General features: G+C 36.6%; 3 protein-coding genes across 7 annotated transcripts; 2 read left to right on the top strand and 1 right to left on the bottom strand.

The window, feature by feature from the left end:
• Positions 1 to 231: 231 nt before the first annotated feature.
• LOC106158717 (beta-4C adrenergic receptor-like) lies at positions 232 to 8,413 on the top strand. Its single transcript, XM_013534797.3, has 2 exons — positions 232 to 1,091; positions 6,043 to 8,413. Exons 1-2 carry the CDS (start codon positions 667 to 669, stop codon positions 6,656 to 6,658), a joined length of 1,041 nt encoding a protein of 346 aa, XP_013390251.3. The 5' UTR covers positions 232 to 666; the 3' UTR covers positions 6,659 to 8,413.
• Positions 8,414 to 14,051: 5,638 nt separating this feature from the next.
• Positions 14,052 to 18,130, bottom strand: LOC106170463 (mitochondrial inner membrane protein Mpv17). Of its 3 annotated transcripts, none has more exons than XM_024074900.2 (6): positions 18,060 to 18,130; positions 17,181 to 17,296; positions 15,930 to 16,118; positions 15,173 to 15,205; positions 14,973 to 15,025; positions 14,052 to 14,746 (listed from the first exon to the last, which is right to left on the bottom strand). In XM_024074900.2, exons 2-6 carry the CDS (start codon positions 17,286 to 17,288, stop codon positions 14,638 to 14,640), a joined length of 492 nt encoding a protein of 163 aa, XP_023930668.2. In that variant the 5' UTR covers positions 17,289 to 17,296; positions 18,060 to 18,130; the 3' UTR covers positions 14,052 to 14,637. The 3 variants fall into 3 exon arrangements, with proteins under 3 accessions (XP_023930668.2, XP_013405781.2, XP_086850116.1); XM_013550327.3 differs by lacking the exon at positions 18,060 to 18,130 and adding an exon at positions 17,689 to 17,876; XM_086993990.1 differs by lacking the exons at positions 14,973 to 15,025; positions 18,060 to 18,130 and adding an exon at positions 17,689 to 17,876.
• On the top strand, positions 18,011 to 23,378 carry LOC106158711 (adenosine deaminase-like). 3 transcript variants are annotated; one of them, XM_013534792.3, is made up of 10 exons: positions 18,011 to 18,179; positions 18,940 to 19,001; positions 19,225 to 19,347; positions 20,152 to 20,336; positions 20,741 to 20,812; positions 21,244 to 21,377; positions 21,686 to 21,757; positions 21,935 to 22,104; positions 22,542 to 22,671; positions 23,078 to 23,378. In XM_013534792.3, the coding sequence occupies exons 1-10, from the start codon at positions 18,084 to 18,086 to the stop codon at positions 23,183 to 23,185; spliced, it is 1,152 nt and encodes a 383-aa protein (XP_013390246.3). In that variant the 5' UTR covers positions 18,011 to 18,083; the 3' UTR covers positions 23,186 to 23,378. The 3 variants fall into 3 exon arrangements, with proteins under 3 accessions (XP_013390246.3, XP_023930667.2, XP_086850115.1); XM_086993989.1 differs by lacking the exon at positions 18,011 to 18,179 and adding an exon at positions 18,301 to 18,375; XM_024074899.2 differs by lacking the exon at positions 18,940 to 19,001 and having other exon boundaries at positions 18,120 to 18,179.
• The last annotated feature ends 146 nt before the right edge of the window (positions 23,379 to 23,524 follow it).

Below are 23,524 nucleotides of genomic sequence, written 5' to 3'. Positions count from 1 at the left end.
CTACTAAAGCCATCCTACATGCGTTAGTAAATATCCAAAATAAAATGTTGTAGGTCTAAAGTGACTATCCTGCAAAGCTACCTAGTTATCTTTCAAATTCAGAAATTAAAAATGGATTTAAAAAATACTCTGTGTCCAAATTTCCTTCTTCAATGTCAAGAAGACACCATCAATCTCCAGGAAGTATGATTTGTTTAGAACCAAGTTACGTAATAATACATTACTACTTCAAGTGCTCAGCCGGGTCTATCAAGACCATATGAGTCATGAGTGGGAAGAAAATGACTTTTTTAAAAAGGAAAGTTAGATTTTGGGCGAAAATCCCGTTCAACATACCTTTAATCTGTTTTGTTCACTTTGCTACTAGGTTCACATATATTGATCGTATTTGTCTCAGCGGTTTTGGATCGAGTATACATTTCACATCAGGCAAAAAAAATATCATTGTCAAGGAAAAGCATCGTTTTCTCATATAAGGCATCACTATTAGTGGACTATCGAAAGGTCAGTTTTAGAGGTCATTACGTTGGCATGGAAACAGACGATAGGATTAACTGCAAGTCCCTTAAATTCTGTGCACTTGTCGACACTGACAGTAGAACATGACACAGAGAAAGAGGGGTTAGTCTGAAGAAGCTTACGCTTGAGAGGAAACCCAAGCTCGAGATGTGGGCGAACGACTCTGCCATTATGGCAGAGGTTCTTGACGAAAAGAGCGAGCTCGAGATCGCGATTAATGGTTCTATAATTACACGCTACGTTCTGCCCCTGCCCGTTGCTTATTTCGTCATGACACTCAAAGTCATACTGGTCATTTTGGTCATTTCGGCCAATTTATTTATGCTGACGGTGTTCTGTATGCGTAAGAAGGTCCGCGAGTATCCACAAGGAGTGTTCATGGTATCCATGACGGTGGCTGACTTTCTTCAGGGAATCGCAGTGATGCCCTTTGGCGTGGAAACCACCCTCACCAACACGTGGCCCTATGGGAAAGTGATGTGTGACGTCACCGCGACGGCTCTGACCGTCAGTTTTGCCGTCTCTCTCTGCAGTATGTGTCTGATGAGCGTGGACAGGCATCTAGAGATCAGGTAAGTTTTGAGCATGTCCGTCGCTATATTTATAATTTAAACGTGTATTCTGTAGTCTTTCTCTTTTTTACCCTCATTCTCCAATCTAACTTCAACCCTACACTTATTCTCTAACAAACCCTCTCTGTCTCTCTTCATCCTGTCCTTTCGAGCTCCCTCTCTTTCTTTACATCTCTCTTTATTTTCTCTCTCTTCATCCAATCCTCTCATTCCCCCCCTCCTCTCTCTCTCTCTCTCTCTCTCTCTCTCTCTCTCTCTCTCTCTCTCAGGTAAGTGATGCACTGTAAGACCAAGAGCATATTGTAACTTATGCTGGCGTACATTTGTCAATATTGAAATGGTGGTAGTGGTTTTCCTTGCCATCCCATCTAGTCACTTTACAGTATAGGGAAATCACGATACGGCCCTGGTAGTGTTGAGGGATAAGCTTACATTATAATTAACACCGTCACACATGTGTGTATATGTGTATACATGATAATAGATATAAGATTTATGATGAAGAATCTTTCCTACAATATTTAACATGACTGATAAACTTATAATTTATAGGCCTGTATTAAAAAAAAAAAAATAAATAAAAATAAAAAAACGTCCAAAACCCCATTCTCTCTTGAATCATGAGTTTTACACAATTGATATACTGATGTATAATTAAAAAAGGGGTATTTTCCCAATAGCTCGTTTTACTTTATTTTTATGAGTTATGAAAAGGGAAAATAAAGTCAAAATGGAATTCACCCTCTCACATTTTTGCATCACAATTTCTAGTGCCTTTTAGTGCTCTGTGAATCCTTTTGAGCGTGGGATTTTGGTCTCACATTCTTAATTACATATCAATTTATGTATTATTTGTCTTATGTTTTCGTAAGTCGTATTGCAAGTCATTAACGTCTGTCAAGTATCTGCATAAAAATCATTTCGATGGCTTTTTGGTCATTGAACGAATTTCTGAATTTTGTTAATTGACATAAGCCTATTCCCTAAGCATTTCGATGACTTTTTGCTCATTGAAGGGTTATTAAATTGGCCAAAGATTTTGCCAAAAAATGAATTTTTCTGGGGTAAACAGCAATATTCCCATACTTAACTATGATTAATGAATCCATTTCTACATTCAAAGTAAGTCCCTGGCTTTTTTTCTAAAAAGTTTGCTTTTTTTTGTATTAATCTCTTAAGAGATTATTACAGAGTATACCCATCTATGGAAGTCACGTGGTCGGATGGCATATATTTCAGATTTATTGCTATAACTGTCGTTTTTGAGGTAAAATAGAATATATTATATTTCTATGAGTTGTTTACAATGTGTATATTGTGAAATATGGATCTCATATGAAGAGTTGTTATCCCTTTAAGCCTATTCTCTAAACGTTTCTCAAAATCTTTTGGAAAATGTTTTTCATCCACCACGTTTTGGTATATCAAGACCAGTGTTCCAGATCCAACGGTTGTTTGCCCTCAAGGCTCAGATACGAAATCCCATTACAGGAAGAAAGGATTGAGACTGTGTCATAAGCATATCCCTTAAAATACAGTTGTGTTCTGCGAGGCCCATACCTTGGCCCATAGGAGCCTACGCGTGCGTCTTTTAGACGCCCCTTTACATGCGAAAACGACATGCACCGTGTCTATTTCGTATGTTATTAATCCCTATAGCAGCGGAATTGACACGGCCTATGCCGCGTTCGTCTTTTACTACAGAGCTTTGAGCCCCAAAAATGACATGGCTGAGTCTGTTTCGCCACAAGCTGAACGCCATAGATGCGAGATTGACAAGACAAATGTCGCGTTCGTCTCTTACTGTGGATCTTTGAGCTTCAAATGGTATTAAAGGCAATCTTACATCTAAGGGAGCCAGCAAGTTATGAAATAAGCATGACTATATGTCAATTTCGTGTTTTATAAGATGCACAATATAAGACAAATGCAGCGTGGGTCTGGTCAATTTCGCATCTATCGGCCTCAATGAATGACGAACAAGACATGACTGTGAATTTCGAGTGTCATAACATAGCCATTTCAAGCTCAAAGAGACGAACGCGACATGGGTTGTGTTAATCTCGCATCTATGCAGTTAAGTTAGTGGCGAAACAGACTCAGCTATGCCATTTTCGGGTCTCAAAGCTCTGTAGTAAAAGACGAACGCGGCATAGGCCGTGTCAATTCCGCTGCTATAGGGATTAATAACATACGAAATAGACACGGTGCATGTCGTTTTCGCATGTAAAGGGGCGTCTAAGGCTTCGTTCACAAGCAATGTCTATTTTCTATTTTCTATTTTCGGTATGTCTTATGATCACGGTCTGTGCACTAAATATCCCGCGGCGTAATTACTGGCAGCGCGAGCCAGTTACTATAAGTTACTATAAGTAACTGGCTCGCGCTGCCAGTAATTACGCGGCGGGATATTAAGTGCACAGACCGTGATCATAAGACATACCGAAAATAGAAAATAGAAAATAGACATTGCATGTGAACGAAGCCTAAAAGACACACGCGTAGGCTCCTGTGGGCCAAGGTAGGCCCAATCCAATATTTCACAAATAAAACCAAATCCCTTTCTCTGTGTTTTTTTTCTCCCTCTCTTATTGCCAACCTAGATGCAGTGTCGCCTTTCTTCCCGGCTTAATAAATGACAGAATCCTTCTAGTTACAATTGGTTTCAACCCAGTTTTCACATGTACAATGCTCCGCAACGGGTAGTAGAGGGTGTCTTAAAATATACATATTCTTTGACTACCCATTACTCATACATTTTGAATTGATCAAGGTATCTATTGCCTGAAACAACATTTGAATGTTAATAAAATGTCATAGCATAAAAGAAAAGTATTTAACTAAAAGAAAACATATTTTTAAGAACAAAAATAACTGTTAGACAGAGGGTTAGTCAGTGAATGACTACATCTTGAAACACTCTGTATTTTAGTGGCAGTAGCCCTTGAAGTCAATCTAACCGCCAGTATGGACTTACAATATGTAGATTCAATTTCTTAGAAAATCTTGCGATTTACATGAAACAAGGAGACTCCACTCCCGGTTAGGAATATCGGCAACACAAACGTGCGTGTATAAAAAAGATACCTAGAGTACTATTTCAACATTCAAGCACTGATATATATATATATATATATATATATATATATATATATATATATATATATATATATATATATATCATTACTCCTATATAACACTTATTCCAAGCAGGTGTTCTACTCTGCCCTGTTTTGTCGGAGCTTTTGGCCTGGATAGAAATTTCCCACTGCAATTTAGCAGTATTCCTAGATACTCAAAACTCAATTTTCACTTTGTGATAAAACCTAGATCGACATTTATTTAACTACTCTCTCCTTATTTGTAAGAACTACAGTTTCTATGTTGCTTACGTTAATTTCACCAAACAAGGAACTCAACAAAAACACCAGCCATAGTGTATGGGTTATTGTGTTAGCGTGTCTTCATGTCAGCTAATGACAAACGACTGAACGCTAGACTCGGGTTTTTATTTCAGTTCTTCAGTCGGTGAGATATTAGGGGTTTTATTGAAGAATGCCGGAATATCATCTTTCACGTTCTAGAGAGTTTATTGAAGTGCATTGAACGCGGTATTGTGGAATCAGTAGGGTTTTGATATAAAGAAGTTGTGCGTGCATCAATTTTGGTCGGGTTATATTGATATATTACCGTCATTACAGCCGAGATTATAAGTGATAGTGTTAAGTTAAGGTCAGGTACGTGACAGCACTGGTTGTATGTACGTCATAGGCAGTTTGAAAAGTACAATTAAAACAAAACCGCCGCGCTCTGCACTCGTGGCAGCACCTGCCAATCTGAAAAGCCTAAAATATGCCTTACATAAGTTTAGTAATTTCATGTCTTCACTAACAAAGATAGTGGCCCGTCGAAATTTACAGTTTGTCAGTCCAATTAAGATGTCGTTCTGCGTAAATCGATCCAACTCCGCGGGGACTCTAGCTTACTGCAATCAGATTAAGATATTACCACGCCTCCTCCTTGTTTCAAACATACTCGTGTAATTACTAGCTTTTCTGTATTCTACTCAGCGCCTGAGATTATATACGAGTCTTGATAGCGTGAAGAGCACCGTTGCATATATCGTTTGCGATCACGGCCAGCCAGCTATAGATAAACTGACGTCGTGATCATATTCCCAGCCTTTCTAGCACGTCTGTGACATTAGTCCATCAAGAACATGAATAAAAAAGAAAAAAAAACTATGTTAAACTATACCGCTGTGTATTACCTGTTCTATAATTTCATCTTTTTAAAATTTTTTCATCACGTAGCGTGACTTCTTTTGGTTCAGCAAGAGGTGTTTACTAATAAGACCCCATTCCCAGAGATTAGATCGATCCAAACAAAATAGCTGTCAGCCGAGCTGGCACGAAATTTAATTACCCCCTTACAGCTTGTAGTAGGCGGGACGAACATTTAAGCCAGATTATTTGACAGTAATCTAGTGAGACTCCCCACGGGGATAGATAGATCTAAATGTCTAGGAATACGCCCTAAGTTACACTTAAGTTGCATTGAAAAAGATTGTTTTAAAGAAATGGTCAACCATCTCTAAGCCAGGCTTGTCTTCCATACTATCAATTTAGGCTACGTTTTTCCTGATACTGTTTTGAAGGGTTTTATCGTTTTCAAGATCTAGATTGGGAAATAAAAGTAGCTTTGCAGTATATTTAGACAAAATGATAGGAGACGATTTTCCAATACGCGCTAAATACCTTCAGATATTTAAAAATAAAGATACAGAAAAAGCATTCGTATAAGGAGGAAAAGCAAAGACTTTCGAGACACAACCAGAAAAGTTGCGACAAACTTTTATTCATAATTCAACTTGTTTTAATCGATTCTATCGAATATATTTTTCCTTTATTACATATTAATAGATCGAATATTTTAATTTATTTCATTTCAGATACAATATAAACTACCATCAAATCATGACCCAGAAGAGAGCCGTGGCATTGGTCTTGATACTGTGGGGCTCATGCATCGTTGGCCTTAGTACAGTGATCATAGGATTTGTTGGCGGGTTCTACAACAGGAAAACGGAGCAATGTGTGCCAGCGTACATCCCGCGAGGCCTCCCAGCGATGTTCCTGGTCCACTTTGGCTACCAGGTGGTAGCGTACTTGATCATCATTTGCGTGAATGTGGCAAATCTGATGATTGCCCGCCGGCATTTGAAGATGATTGCCCAACAGGTCCAGAACTTGCAGCACAACGAAGATGCCGGCGGCAGCGTGAAGAAGTCCATGCGTGGCTTGAAAACAGTCTCCATCATGGTGGGAGTCCTCATCGTTTGTTGGACCCCTCTCATCGTGGCCAAGCTGTACATCTTCGCCACCCGCTCCTACGTCAACTGCGGCATCACGGTGTGGATCGCTTACTCCAACAGCTTCTTCAACACGGTCATCTACTCTCGGCGCACCGCGGTTTTTCGCGCGGAGATGGAGAGAATGAAGCTTATCCTGCGCGGTGTTTTTTCACGCAACCAAGTCAACGTCGAGTCTACGACCTCTTCTACCTGAAGATACCCTGCATGAGGTTCAACCCAGCAATCCAACGTGGGTAACTATTTTTATCATCATTGTTGAATCTGATTTTAGAATACTATTAACAATTACATGGTAAACAAAGATTTCGTTTGAGCACTTTTGAAAAGTGCGACAATATTGTGCGAAAATGAGACTGTCCAAAAAAATAAACGAGACGATATGTAAAGAAACCTTTGCATCGCACACAGAGGTACATCCACTGTTCGTTCCGAACACCAAAATATTAATGAATATGATTATAAATATTAAAAAATTAAAGACGCCCAGGAGAAGCTGTGTGTGTACAACTACCTCAATTTCATGAATTGGGCAGGGAAATTGAGCAAAAAAGAATGAATAATTTTCATCGGGGGAGGGGGGGGGGGAGGGTTATTCGTGCGAAGTATCTCCCTGAAATACCTAAGACACAGAATCACAAAGCTACTCATTAAGGCTTCATGTTCTCTTCCGTGACAGGTTTTTTTGTTAGATCAAAAGACTGCGTGTGTCAAGTAAAAATGGGATAGAATAGGGTTACCTGTAAACATAAGCGTCTGGTTTTGAATCTATATAATAGACAAAAGAAATCCACAGAAAGATGTCAAACCGACAACAAATGATGAGACGGCTTAGTTCTTTAAGTAGAGAATGATCATTACCGCAGCTGTATTAGATGTCTCTAATAATAGGTTTGTTCCGCCCTCATACATGTATATTACACAACACTTTTTTCAAAGGTATTTGCTTCACCAACAGCCTCAACATAGCAATGCAACTCTGTAGATAGTCTCACCCGTGTCCGTTGTTCGTAGAATACTAATGTCAGGAATTAGGTGTGACTATTAATCAAACAGGCCAGTAGCCAGCAAAAGGGGGTTCTTTTTTTTTTGAAAAAGTAGATATTTTACCATGAAACCATCGTGTATCTAGATAATATTTTACCCAGAGGGGTCCTTTTCCCAGGAAAACGGGAGGCTCTTTCGCCCCCCCCCCCACCACCCCGGGCTACAGGCCTGTCAAACATATGCATTTGTATGCATTTCTTAGAATAGCTCCAAGTCTTGGATTAAAGGCATGCAATGAGAGGTAAAGCCTTTTGATAACCGAAAAAAAAAATACAGGAGATTCCTTAATTAATAGGAGATCCGCATCTGAAGCTCTTGACAAAAAGTTCGGTCCATAATGGAATGTCTGTTATTAACTATAATTATTTCTGTGATACAAACAGCTTGTCCAGATATAAAACCAGCACCTAGTGACATGCAGTAGTTTCAGGTAATAGCCTGACTGCAGTGCAATAGAGAAAAAGGCAATAGAAACTCTAGTCGTCATGAAAAGACTTCATTTATCTTTTGATATCGTATAAAACACGTTGTGTTACATATATAAAGGATTGTGCTAATATTTATGATGTGATATATTGCGAATAATATATATGAAGTAATGTCTTGTGAATGACTAATCATATTATGTTATATCTTGAGAATAATATACATGACGTCATATATTGTGAATAATATATATGACGTCATATATTGTGAATAATATAAATTAGTTTATATCTTGTGAATGATGCATAGTACCTAATGTCAAGTGAATATATTATATGAAGTAATTTTTTATGAATATCATATTTCCACGAAAGATGAACAATTTTTTACCTTGTGAAATGAGCTAAATCGTTTATGAGCATTGAAAACGCCAAATGAAAAGCAGTGTGTAGAGGATTCAGGAATTGGGGGGGGGGGGGGGGGGTTAGAGAGATAAGGTAGCCTACATGTAATACTTAGCAAGCATTTTCTGACCCAAACTACAGCATATGCCTGGCTTGTTGTAATTTTTATAAGACGCGTGTGTCGACTAAAGGTTCAATTGTCATTGATAAATATAGTGCGGAAATTCGATAAATACGGCAATAACTCGATCGTTTCAAAAAGCAAAAATAATCAAACTTCCAGATACACAATTTTATAATCACAAAATTATATTTCTATATATAGACACTTTGATGATTTTACTGCATAGAACAGAATTATAGAATAGCCTGCTTTTTAATTTGGTTGCTACCACTAAACAGACATGTTCTGATTTTTAGAAATTGTGACCTGAAAAATACAGAATCTGCAAAATTCACGATTTTCCCCTATTGAAAAGATCGAATAATTACCGTATGGAACAGTAATTCGCTCAAAATGACATTTAAATATTTAACGGAAATTGTGGCGCCAGCCAGACTGGGTTGATGATATATAGAAGTCAGACATGTCATCAATCGGCTTTTTACATTTTGTGAGCAAAGCTAGCATTATCTGTGTCTGATCATTCTCCAGAAATCTTTTGTCTCTGTTAAATATTTATGGGTGGTTTGACACTTTGTTTTAAATGTGAGCTAGAAATGATAGAATCTACTATATTATTGTCTTTTTTCATAGTCTATTTTAATCAAGAATTAGATTCAAAGTCAATAATCACTACTATATATAATATTGGAATTGGATTTTTACACTTTTATATTGTATAGTAACTTGTTAACTTATGAAAAAATATTGTTAATATTGTTTAATATTGTTTATAAGAGGCCTTAAATTACAAATAAACTTTTATTGTATTGTATTGTATGTTTTATATTGTATTGCGCACCGTTTCCAATACCGTATTTAGCTTCTAGCAGTATGCCGGGTCATGCCATCTTGTATATCAGAGCCGAGATTACTGGAAAGTCTCCTCGTATTGTAAACTGTTGACGCCCCAGAGGTAAATGTGAGTTTCCAGTGGCCTCTGATGACTGAAAAATATCTGACTGTAAGTCAACTAAAATAAATCGATTCACGTTAGAGATAGAGCTGAGAGGCGTCTCAGCGTCGAATGAATTCAATTGATGGAAGCACGTAATTATGATGACCGCTCGTACGTGTTAAGATACCTTTAGGATCCATGGCTAGATCGTGTTAATAGATTTTCCAAGATAGCATGAAATGAACCTGTCGGAACGGCGTGGCGTCGCACGTGCGAGTCCGCGTGAGGAGGGGGCTTATTTTTCAGCGGTGGAAGTGTCGCATAGGGATATGTCAGTGGCACATCATTCTTGCCAAAGTGTGAAAGTTGGTGGCAGAAGTGACAAGCTTGAGATTCTGACTAAATGAGAGAGGCATGCAATCTGCGGAAGGCCATATTTACGTAGATAATGATGCATAGATTTTCCTGGAAATCCCGACAATATTTTCTTATACATATATCACCGAGGCATTCCCCCTCCGAACCCACTGAAAAAAATTAGTCTAGAGACCAGTTTTTGAATTCTAAATACCTTTTTTTGAATTTCACCCAACCCCAAAATCAACCTCGAGAGCTACTCAAAGATAAGAAAACCAAAACTTAAATATCTAAAATATTAGTTTTCATTGTAAAATCTAAAACTTGGCCATTTTTTCTTAATTAGTAAAGGCTGTCGTTCGTTTTTCAAACAGGCGCGTGGTCTCCGAGTTGTAGTTACTTCATTGTCTTGAAAATCAAGGTACTTGATCACTGGATGTTCAATTTCGATCAAAGGCTTTCTATGCTACGTTCTTTTTAAAAACATTAACTACACATATGTGAGATAGTATGACAGTTAATAATAATAATAATAATAATAATAATAATAATAATGATTTTATTAAGCACAAATGTTTTTACATTCAAAGGCTCTTTAAATAACATATACTATATATAATAGTAATGATTGTTATAAATGAAAAAATCAATATAGCGATATACAATATACATTTTAAAGAGATAAAATGGATGAGATCATTTGTGTATTTGATACCAATTATTTGCGTTTTATCATAACCTTTACTTATAAATTTTGCTATAGCAGTCGCACCCTACACAGAGGGTGGATTAAGTGCGCAGAGGGCGGATTTAGGATGACGTAAAGCTATTCATGGACAAAGTTACGTTATTATTTCTAACAGCAGTCTGACCTTGTCCAACTAATCGTGCAAGTTTACCTCTAGTATAGACTCAAACAGTAATTTTGTTTCAACTTCATGAATGCTGCATTCAAGAAAGAAAGAAATCTCATGTTCCACCCTGTCACAGTGGTGACTTTTTCGGTCTGACATTTGTGTCTTGGGGTTTGTGTATCACCCTCTTCCAATCTCTAAGTCGTGACCACTGATTCGCATTCTTGCCAAAAAAAAATTTTTTTTTTTTTTGGGGGGGGGGGGGGTTAGTGGGATATTCAATTTTAGGTATGGTTCGGGGTCATAATGCTTCCATACATGTATTTTCCTCTCTGTGCAACTCCTTCATGGTTTTATTCTGTTGGCCATTTTATTCTTTAGATTTTGGTGATCGTGGGTTTTATTGTCAGTTGTGGTGGAATTTGAGTGATTTAGTCCCTATACATAAAGCAAAATTTGACGTTGCCCAAAACCAGTTATTTGCCCTGTCTGTTTATTCTTTGACAATTCTTTGTTCTGGAAGGTTATTCAGCCTTTCACTGTATCTTGATATTAATTTGACAGTGTCCAAGTAAAATGGGAGACGCCCAGGTTCTGCCCGGCAGGCATTAGTATTGTTTGACCGTTTCTGTTGGTCTATTATTTACAAAAAAAGTGTGCGGCTCAATTCTGCCAAACTTGCTGAATACTACAATTTTCGATTTATTTTCATTTACTTTTAATTCCCATTATATACAGTATTTTTCAAGTTTGTTTGGAATAGTCTTTTGTCTTTGAGAGCAGGACTGGGCCATCCTCATGTAAAATGCCTTTTAACCCTTCAGCTTCCTTGGCACTGTTGTTTGTGTAGAGTTCACTTTTTAAGTCAACTATGAAGATGTTGACAGGCAGGGGCGAAGCTAGGGGAATCCCCACGCCCCCTGTCGAAATTTGACCTCCCCAAACTTAAAAGTAGCTTCCTTCGCAGCTTTTCTCTCTGTGTCTTTAGAAAACAAAACAAAACAAAACAAAATAATAATAATAATAATAATTGGGGTGCATTCAAATTAATAATAATTAATAATAATAATTTATTGAGCACATGAAATGAGTGTACATTTATAGGCTCACTACACTACTAATTATAATATACTTAAGTTTAAATACATGTACATAGTAATAATAAAGTTAAAATATAATCTAAGTTAATAAGCAGAAACCCACCGACCAAGTGCAAATATTTATAAGAGGATTCCGAGAAAGACGGATGTATTCCACGCGGGTACAAATCGGCTTAACAAAATTTAATTGACAACAGCCAGTAGGTAATTAAAAATTTTCTTGGTGGTACAAAGCTCTAAGTAAAAAGGATTTATTCTTATCTCGTTCTAATTAATTAAATCAGCAGGGCGGGTTTCAATACGATTGCTTTCATAATCCTTTAGATATGAGTATAATGATGATGCATATCTATATAGGTAATTCTGTTGCTGTTTATTTGTGTAAAAAAATAGAAAATAAACAAAGAATGTCTATGAAAACTGCCACTGTGTAATGTACGTGCTCGACTTGTTATTGTTTCACAGTATTTCAAGTATTTTGGTTAGGTTATGCCCTGTATTTATACTGCGCTCAAACCAATAAAGAACTGAAAAATGCCTAATTAAATTCTGGTAAACCAGGGGAGCACCTGGTATATCCCTTCTTAAAACTACATTCCCTCGTCTTGTTGACCCTAGAATAAAGTTAAGCTCTGATCACAAGGCCATATACACACTCTGTTTAGCGAAAAACAAAACAATTGACTGTGGACTTTGTAATATCACAAAAGATTAATTTGGGATTTTTGTGTGTCTTTTTCGCTTCAGCTGATATAAGAACTCTTGGTGAACCTTGCATGTAGCCTTGCACGCAACATTTTGTGTGGAAACTAAAAATCCAAACACAGATCTGCTTGATAACCTGGGCCATTTTCATTGTTTGCTGAATTTCGAGATCAGTTAGGTGTGCTTAAACTCTGAATAAAAATTATCCGAATGTCCGATGGTCAACCAGCGATGACTTCTTTATGTAAATGCTTATCGAGCAAAACGGCAAAGAAAATATTTGCTATTCCTTATCTTATACCAGAATATTTCGCAACAGATTTTTATTGGGTGAGGCCGTGTACAACCCCGTGGCGATACTAATGAAATACCGTCATTTGGTTAAGAAATAAGCTTTACAATACACAATACATTGGTAAGGAGCTTCAATGGTAGTCGGGTATTTTCACAGCATTGATTAAAGCTTTAGGAAATATATTATTTTTTCATACAAAATGTTTTAAAATGCTTATTTAAAACCACGATTCGTGCAATTCTGAAGATATATCTGAGCATTTATATCTTGAACAATTCTCGTATTTCTCCATTGCCGAGAAAAAGTTTTTTTTTTCCGAGTCGCTTTATTGCGTATCTCTTGTCAAGCTGACGTTTGTCATCTTTAGATTCATCAATCGATCAACGTGACAGCCACGCGCGTCAGCCGTTACATTGTCAAAGGCATGATGGTAATTTTAGAGGCTAGTTAATTCCAATAAAAACTGGAACTCAGGATGGAAAATCATTTTTATTACTGCTTTTTTATTTCTATTACTGAATTTTTATTACTATAGCAAACATACCCACCACAAAGAGAAAACGCATATGTCAGAGAGTAACGTTAAGATAAGGACAGTTCTACTTTAATTTGCATGTTATGTAACATGTTTTGTACATTTTACTATACCCACTGTGCAATGTAATAAATCGTAGGCAGCAATGCAGGGATTTAATAAAAATTCATGACGATGAGATCACAAAACCAGCTTATTTCCACTGATAGAAGTTGGAGGTCCGCCGTCTTTGATACCTAATCGTGGTAAAGCAAAGGACACATGTTGAGTGTTGCGCCACCAGTTTCAAAAACATTGCTTACGGTTTTAGGCTTGGCTTGATGACTCAAGTCAGATAGCCGACTATAGGATGTCGACTATGTTACATTGGTCTGAAAGACAGTTATGAACTGCTGGCCTATAATATTGGAATCAATGTGCCGAAATGCAGTAAGAACTTATGGTATAAAAGCACTCAGAGAGCCTATTAAAATGGATCATTCAAACAACGGATAACCCTTATAATAAATAAGTTTAATGTGAACCTCAACCCCTCCGTTAAAATCGACTAAATTCATTTTACAACCAGAAACTCACAATTGAACTTACTCCGCCAAATTGATAATAGACGGCCCCCCAAAGTAAAGATGGGATGTACAGAACATATCGAGTAACTTTTTATTATAACATCTTACTGAAAATAAGTAACACATTTTCGAATCGGCGCGAAGTAAAAACAATATATATATATATTTTTTCTTTTTTTATTTTTTTAAGTAAACTACGTGTTCACATAACTTTTACTTTTTTTCATAAACCAACTAGCTGATGATGAATGTCTTTTATTTGCAAAGCAATGGTTTATTTCCTCTCAGCCATTTCAGATCTTTTGGTCACTAATGAGATAAACAAACGTCTGCAGCTTTCGACTGCCATTATGTTACATTTCTAAGATTAATCAATAAGCTGTTGACAAATGTGGTTCATATCGAAAGCAGCGTTTTATTTACTTTAAGTCAATATCTTTTAGTGGCTTTTTAAGTCATACAGTGCACTGTTTGTAATATAGCATAAAACTAAAAAAATAAAAGAAATTTCCATAATTTACTCTTAAACACCGAAATCTTTGAGATGGCAAATATCCTTAGCGTCGCTTCGGAGTCCTGTGTTTTCTCTTAAAAGTCACGCCGCTTTCCATCTCCTTCAAATTAAGAACAGTTAAGTTTTCATGTCGGTCGTGTTGTGCCAACCTGGATCCGGTATATTTTCCTTCCTGTCATTGTGGGGTCTTTTCACTCCTTTTTCTACATCCAGAAACTGATCCGGAGGGGGGGGGGGCTGGGGGGGGGGGGGGGGGGGCACGCGTGCCTGCTAACTGTGCGACTCACGTCACCCGGGCTTCGGTATCCTCTTCACTGTGTGTCTTTGTTGGCGATGGGTTGATTTTCCATCAGTTTTCGCTCAGATTTCCATGCCAGATATGTGTTCCAGAATAAAGCCACTATATTGACAACTAATATCCTACAAAAACCCATAAAACAGAACGATACAGAAGTGATATCAGAACGCCATTTGAAGGGCATGAATTGCGTGTTCTACAGCTAAAAAATTCCTGTGAATTTCAACATTTCCTTAGTTCACTTCTTGTTACAAGGAACATTTTTGCGGGTGTCCGAAATGATAAATCTTAATGAAGAATATTAAAAGAAGCGAAGTGTGTGGAAATTTTAAGCAATTACAAACTTACCTGTGATGAAATGGAACAAAATAAAAATTGCTTATTTGTACTGGTATCCACAACTGAAAAACACAATAAAATCATAAAAGGCGAGAAATCAAAAGGTGATACAAACAGATTTAATATAAGACTTTTAAATTTTTTCAGAATACTTAAAAAAATGAAAATAAAAAAACTGCACTGTCACTCTGTCATAGATTGTTACTGACCTGATAATTTGCCATGAGTATGGGTAAGAAGTCCTAAAATATGAAAAATATTCACAAAGATGATGTCAATCACAATTTTTGCATCAAATTGTATTTTAAATCACAAGAAAAAAAACTACTGGAATATATATCAAATAGTGTGTGTTTATTTAGTAAACTATGTTTGTTTATCACTAAAAATGAAAAAAATGAACCCAGTCTATTTCCAAAACAATGTTTAGTAATGGTAGCTGGTGTGGAGTAGGGGAGGGGGCAATGACACACCCTAAGCTTAGAAGTACCCCCACTTCCTCTCTTCCTTCCAAAGGGGGGGGGGGGGGTATTCTTCTATCACTGTGCCCTACTCATAGTACAAAATGTTCAAAATCATTTTATCTTGTCCTTTCTTCCCCCCCTCTCTAGCAAAAATTTGGTATCATCAGTCTTAATCTCATAAAACCTGGGAAAGTTAATTCTCCTCAGAGCACAACCAGTGCCCAAGAAACATATCACATTGTCACTCAGTTATATGGAACACCTGACACATTCACAAAAATTTTATTGGTATATTGCATTTGTGGTGCTTTTAGTGCAGAGTATAGAACTATATAGCAGCCTGCTTTTTAATTTTGTTGCTACCACTCAATAGGAATGTTCTAATTAACAGAAATTATGACATTAAAAAAAGTATCTGTAAAATTCTCAATTTTCCCAAATTGAAAAGATAAGTTATTGCTGTAAGTGCTTTGACTGCAATGTTGTGATATGCAACACTTACTCTCTTGACCTTTTCCTGAATCTCTGACCAGGGGTCTCCACGCAGCCAACCCATTGTTGTGATAAAAACAGTTAGAAAAGAAGGAGCAAAGAATGCTTGATCACAAAACACTTTTTTCAGAGCCACAGTCTTGCTAGTCCCTTTGAAGAGAAAATCTAGTGTCATATACCACGTCCTCAACACTGGACCCTGAAATTAGGAGATAATAAGCTGTTAATTTATTATTAAAAGAAAGTTTATTATCATTTATTTATTATTATTTATTAAGAGATAATAAGTAGTTAATTTATTATTAAAAAAAAAAAAAGCTTCCCCGGTATGTGGCTCTTTTTGCAAGAGATATAGGCCCTTTTTTTGCAAAAATAAGTATCTTAATGTAAAAGAGAAAGAATGAATTGGGGGGAGGGGGGGGGGACAGTTGGTAATATCATGTTGAGACAATTATCTCACTGTGTTGTGCGTATTTCTCATAAAACTATTTTTCTATGTAGTTCAATCCAGCCCTGCTGGGGCTCTCGCTGAATGCAATCAGATTAACTCAATGATAAGCCTCCTCAAGCAGCTACTAGTAAGGGGTGTGTACTCCCAGCTACTGGAAGCTTTTTTGCTTCCTTTTGAGTGCAACAGAAAGCACACAAAACACTTCTCACTCTTTACTGACATTATGTAGATCAATTATCCATATTACATGAAACAGAAAAGCTTGACACGACTTGCGAAAGGTGTATACCCCCCTCCAACATTGTAAGAATTTAAGTCAAATAGGTGCAAAACAGGAAAATCTTCTACGTACACTATGACATCTTATACAATAAGGAGAGTAGCAATTTGACCTAATAAAATGTTCCTGCTGTAATAAATTAATTAAAATACTAAAATAACAATCTGACTGAAGAGTTCAGAATTTGTCTCCTTTAAATCATCAGAATGATTGACAAAGTTTTAACACTGAACAAAATTGGCTATCTTCTGAGCTTAATGTTAGACCAAAGCTTTTCTTTCTACTTATTAGAATTTTTATCCACAAATTGTTTGTTGTACAGTAGTCAAGACATTTACCTCCTTGAAGGAGACTAAAAACAGTTTTAGTTAATTTTGGTGTTTTACATCCCATACACACACCAGATATACATCAGTTCAAAGATAAACAAATAAATAATGAAAGTAAGAAACAATTTGACATGAATAAAAATCTATAAAAAATCTATAAATATTCCCAGTGGTTTAAAATACCTAAACTATTGTACTCACTGCAAGTAGAGTACCAAAACCAAGGAAGCGTAGTGTCCTAACTGTGTCATAATTTGCTGTGTTCTTCTTTTCTATGAATATTTGTGCAATGACATCTCCTGCTGCCATGAGTGTACCTGAAAAAAATAACGATAATAATGATAAATTAATCACACAACTTAATTTAGAAAAAGATATTGAAGGTCATAGCGATATAAGGCGGTGGTTGTGCGTGTGTGTGTGTGTGGGGGGGGGGGGGGGGGGGGGGGGCACACTAAATGTGCCCAAATGACAACGCATCTTTTTAATTAGATTATTTTACTCCCCTCAAAGCAGTATTTATTCTAGACATAGGCAACAAAGAACATTTAGTCTACGAAGAGCAAAGGATTGTCTGAGTTCGACGTGCTGATCACAGAAAGTTCGAGCTACGCCACGTGCACAACATTCTGCACCGACCGCCTTAAGCTAGCCTTCATCAACACCCCATGATAGTGGCCATGCAGCCTCAGCTGACGCTCGCAGGTACCTGTAGTTGTCGCCTGAGTTTTCCAAGGATGTCTCTGTAACACACCAAGGTATGCCTGCCATAGTTTTGACATTATAAGAGAGTATAGTAGCCTTTCAAGGTCATCTACTTCAGCCGGCGGTCACATTGCGTGGTTACGTATTTAATCCAGCCTAGATAAAGTTCGACGCATACGAAGCTATCTATTGTCATTACTTTAGTTTTAAAATAAGAAAATAACTTTTTGGATTAATGCTACAGAATGCAGGACAATTTCTATAAATATTGAACTAATAAATTAAATATGATAAAAATACTTAGAAAAAATGCATCATATTGTGAGGTGGATATTTCTGATGTCGTCGATATAGTATCGAGACAAAATTACAAACCTGCAAGGCAGCTTTGAGTCGTGTATGAGGTCGACGTGCCGATCACGTAATGAGGTCAAAGAGGTTGTCAGAAGAAAGAGATTACGCCCCGTCATGGATCAGCGGAGAAAAATGAAGAAGGTTTGTGACATTGTTTGATTAAAGTTATTTGTAGATAAAAATGTGATAATACAAATTTAAAAGCTGGGTGTCGTTCTAACATTTAGCATTCGGAGAGAAATTGAGACCGTGGCGGTAGATTTGACTTTTGATTGAACACTTTCAGTGGGCCTGTCTTACCTAAATAGTACAGGACGAGGAGCCACGGCCCCAAATGGTCACGTAAACAAAGGAATGATTGTTATTTTGAATGACAATTTGTTATAGATATCTGATTTAAATTGAAAAAAGACACCTTTTGATTAGGAACAGAAGACGGCAGTTGTTTATTTGAGTCCGACATCGCGCGCTGATACAGCTACTGTACTGTATATTTTGGTATCATAAATACGTTTTTTGCTTTAAAAAAAAATTATCAGGTTTCTTGTTTGATTAATTTTTTGTAACACACCTGAAACAAAAAAAGGCATTAAATTTTTATTTTGGACATTTTTTGTGCTTTTTTAAAATTATCAGGTTTCTTTATTATTGATTAATTTTTTGTAACACACCTAAAACAAAAGAAGGCATACTTTAGTTTTAATATTTTGTTAAAAACTCCTAATAATTTTACTTAATGGTTGTTTATTTTCCCAATGAAGTGCTAAGTGTACATTATACATATCTGCTCTGAATTAAGCCACAAATTAATTCAATATATGAGAATATTAAATGAAAAAAAAACCTTTAGAATAAGCACTCAAATTACTAGTAATTGTGTGCTGTACACTACATTTTACAGGTTGATCTTCATGTTCACCTAGATGGAGCTGTTCGTGCCTCAACAATATGGGATGTGGGAAAGTAATTTTTTTCATATATTTATCTGCCTGTCTGTCAGTCTACAGTCTATCTTTTAATCTACAGTATCTATCCATCCATCTATTCATCAAGAAGTCTGTAGTTTTGGTCAGTTTGACTTGAAATTATGACCTAAATTGAAATATGTTTTCAATCTGTTTCATTTTGGATCACATTGCCAAGATCCTCTTAATAGTATTTTTTTAATCTTTTTTTTTATTTTTAGAAGAAGAAACATGAGTCTTCCCGGGAACAGTGTTGAGGAGCTACAAGAGCACCTGACTATCACTGATAGGGGTTCTCTGACAGAGTTCCTGGCAGTTTTTGCAATACACATGCCTGTGATATGGTAAGGTGTAAATCAATAGGTAAAAAATAGATTATTACTAGTCGGTAGGGGAAAATGCATATGTGTGTCCTCCTTCTTTCTGTCTCTCTCTCTCTCTCTCTCTCTCACACACACACACACACACACCAGGAACTTCTACCTTTTATCACATATATGATTTCAAACTTCATAACCACCAGCCCTTTCATAAGACACAGTAATTACCCTGTAGTAATAGAAACATCTATCTATTGAGTTCTTGTGTATCTGTAATCCATACATCAGCACATACCCATCATGGGTCAGTCAGTAGAAATCTGAGGTCGTCTGCATGCCTAATTTGAATGACCCCCAGATATTTGTAACATGGACTGATAATTATGGGAACTATCCACTTGGCGCATATATTCAGAACAGCAGACTAACACCCCATTTCCATAGATTTTTAGATCGATCTATCCCCGCGGGGAGTCTCACTAGATTACTGTCTAATCCAGCTTAAATGTCCGTCCCGCCTACTAAAAGCTGTAAGGGGGTAATTAACTATGGTGCCCGCTCAGATGACTGCAATTTAGCGTGAACCCCCAGGGAGTTAGGTCGATCTAAAACTTAATCTTTAGATCCATCTAAATCTCTGGGAAAGCACCCTAACAAAGCCACAGGTCAAATATGGTCGGCCCACTTGAATGCTTGTTGCATAATTTCTGCTGGGAATCTTTACAGTGTCCAATTGGGAATTAAGCAGCAAGCTTTTTAGTGGGTCGCCATATTTGATCCGCAGATCTGTTAGTCCACTTAAAATGCGCTCTTACTCTTCATTTTCAGTGGGGATCTAGAGGCCATAGAACGAGTAGCCTACGAGTTTTGCGAGGACTGCTCCAACGATAACATCATTTACTGCGAAGCTCGTTACTGTCCTCATCTACTGGCCAACGACATGGAGAACCCATTCTACGCTGACACGAAGGGAAATGTGTCACCTCTGGAGGTTGTTAAGGCTGTTAACAGAGGTATATAAATATAACAGTAATCAAATCTATGGAGAGCATTAACATTGTTCATGACTCTATAACGCCTGAGTTTGATAGGATTTAATGTACTACTTAGTAGATTGCCTGTTCAACAGTGAAACATTCTTTTTGAAGGAAAAAATGTTATCAAAGCCATAAGTGGCATCTTGTAGATGATTCTTTTCAATTATGTAAATGAATTTAAATGTGAATTAAATGGGAAGGGGGAGGTCCATCATTTGAAGGAGGATAACATTTAAGTGGCTTTTTTCACAAAATAATCATTTTTATCATTTTAAGGTCTTAAAGGAGAGAGAAGTAACTTTGCAGGATAATTGTATAGACATGGCAAATATGTGGCTTATGGACATAATATGCATATGTCTTTATATGTGTTTTCAAAGGTTTGAAGAAGGGGTGTGTAGACTTTAATATCAAGGTGAAGACCATCCTCTGCTGTATGAGAGAAAGACCAGGTGAGTTGATTGTGCTTGATCTGATCTTGTTTGTAAAGTTACACAGTGCATGGGAGACTTTTTTTTCTGATAACAGCATAGACATAAAAGTGTCATTCTTTGTAAGACTTATGAGGGACAAAACTAGTAGCATATTGTTAAGGCCTTTTTTTACACCAGGCTTATCTTTATGATACAATAAGATGATTCCATAAGTGGAGCCCAATCAATACATCCAGTGTTAAATGTCTATCTAAACAGCACAAATAGGACTCGTGGAGAACTAAGGCATATAGTTCCTCTAGAACATAATTAATATGTCAGATACAATTGTATAAGACAGTAATATATTGCTGGATTTTAGAAAGCCTTTTACAGCTGTATTTGTAAACAATCCAGAGAAGGTGACTTCAGCTTGTTAGTAAAGTCCAGGATCTTGTGTTGTCTTGTAGAGTGGGCCCAGGAAATTTTGGACTTGTGCTTAAAGTTCAAGGACCAGGGTGTTGTGGCCATAGATTTAGCTGGAGATGAGAATTTAGACTTGAAAGATATCAAAAGTCACGACGAACATTTAAGAGTATTCCAGGTACTGACACATTTTGGATGATTTAACTCAAGGTTCTACATTGTAACTGTTTCTTTCAGTAGTTTGAAACTAAATTGTTACCCCTCTTCCATAATGGACACTGTGCCTGCGGTGGAAAATTCCAGAAGAATTGAATTTTTGTCACATAAAAGTCTAATACTCCCTGTACGTGTGATTTGGAAGATGAAAGTTGCCTTCTCATGCACCATAAGGTATTTAAATAGGTGGATATATTGTGGAATTATGCTCCTCATCACACTGTTATTTTGATAATTTAATATGAGACTAGTGATTTTTTAATGTTGTAGGAGGCAGAGAGGCTAGGGTTAAGTCGCACTGTCCATGCTGGGGAAAATGGACCAGCTGAGATTGTGAGAGAGGTACATCTTTTCTCATGTGTTTTTAAACCTTGACTTATTTTACTCTGATGTTTTTCTTGTGATTCATTTTGCTCAGCTTTTGTTTTTGTTTTTTTATAACTAAAAGTGCACACCATCTACAATTGCCCATAAATTGCCCATGTTAGTTACAATTTTGACAATTTTCATAATTTTCAGGCAGTTTATGACATGCATGCACAGCGTTTAGGACATGGTTATCACGTGCTCGACGACGAAACTCTGTATAAAGCTGTGCAAGAGAAAGGTGTCCATTTTGAAGCTTGTCCTGTGTCAAGTCACATGACTGGATCTGTAAGCACTGATTGGACAAAGCACCCCATCTTAAGGTAATAAGTCAAGTAATGTGAATGTTCGTCAAAAGATACCACAGGTTTGCTTCATAAAAGAGCTATATCCCAGAAATGGATCAAAATTTTTAGACCAGTAATTTTCTTAATCCTCTTTGACACAAAAAAGAATTGAAAGTCATACATGTTTCATGAACATATTTTATGACTGGCAAGGTATGGCTTACGTATGTGTCAAAGATTAAGTGAAGTACTACAATACCTATGATTTATCATTATTCAAACAGACCTGATTTTAGGTTTAAAATGGAGAACATAACAAGGCCAGTAATTTTTTTATGAAAATATTAAACACAGAAAAATAACTTTTTAAGGTAACTGAAGAAAAAAATTAATTCTAATTTTGGAAAAGTAAAAAAAAAACTTTCAACTTTATGTGCCTTTGAGAATGTCTTAACTTTGCCTTATTTGTTCAGATTTGCGCAAGACGGCGTAGACTTCTCAGTTAACACAGATGACCCACTACTGATTGGAGGATTCCTTTCATCAGAGTACGAGACATGCACGGAGAAGATTGGACTGTGTCTAGAACAGATCAGAAATGCAGTAAGTCTTCATAAATAATAAATTACACTTTTCAGCTTGGAGCCATTTTCAGAGATTGATACCCCCTCTCCAGGAACACACACACACACACACACATATATATATATATATATATATATATATATATATATATATATATATATATATATATATATATATATATAATACCTGCACCATTTAGAGAGATTGTAAACTTAAAACCCTGTCTATTATGTAAGATAATCTCCTGAACAGTCCCCCACTATTGACACAGCCAGTAAATTCTGATTAATACAGTGATTGGTGCATAGGGACTTGTTGAAACTGTCACATATTAAAACGGTGATTGAAGCTGTTGACTTTTAAGACTTATTGGTGCTTCTTTCAGTATTTAAATATCTTATTTGATGTTTGTTTTCTATTTAAGAACCTGAATGCAGCTAGAGCCACCTTCTTACCAGAAGATGAGAAGCAGTCATTGCTTAAACAACTGCAGGAGGACTACGAAAAATCTGACTCCAGCCAAGGAGATTGAAATTTTGAAAATGCTAATTTTAATGAACTATAGAACAAAAAATGAATGCCAGCTAATTTCCAGTATTTCAGAAAAATATGTACGTAAGAATCTGGCATTGTTTATGTATATTAATCAGGGATAGCTCAGGTATTTTAATATACTCTACAAAGGTTATATACTGTGATTCAGTATTATCAATCCCCCCCCCCCCCCCCCCCCAAAAAAAAAAAAAAAAAATTAAAATGGACTAGCTTATGCCCAGTTAAGGTTTTAGAGAAAGAAGTTTTTGAATAACTATCCCATATGATACTTACTGGTTAGGGTTAGCTGGGGTACTGGGGTTAATATATGGGACCA

This window comes from Lingula anatina, chromosome 8 (genome assembly GCF_051362555.1).
Source record: "Lingula anatina isolate TDL-2025a chromosome 8, LinAna3.0, whole genome shotgun sequence".
Lineage (NCBI taxonomy): Eukaryota > Metazoa > Brachiopoda > Lingulata > Lingulida > Lingulidae > Lingula > Lingula anatina.
Note: the sequence above shows the minus strand (reverse complement) of the source record. Positions and strands in the feature narration are given on the sequence as shown.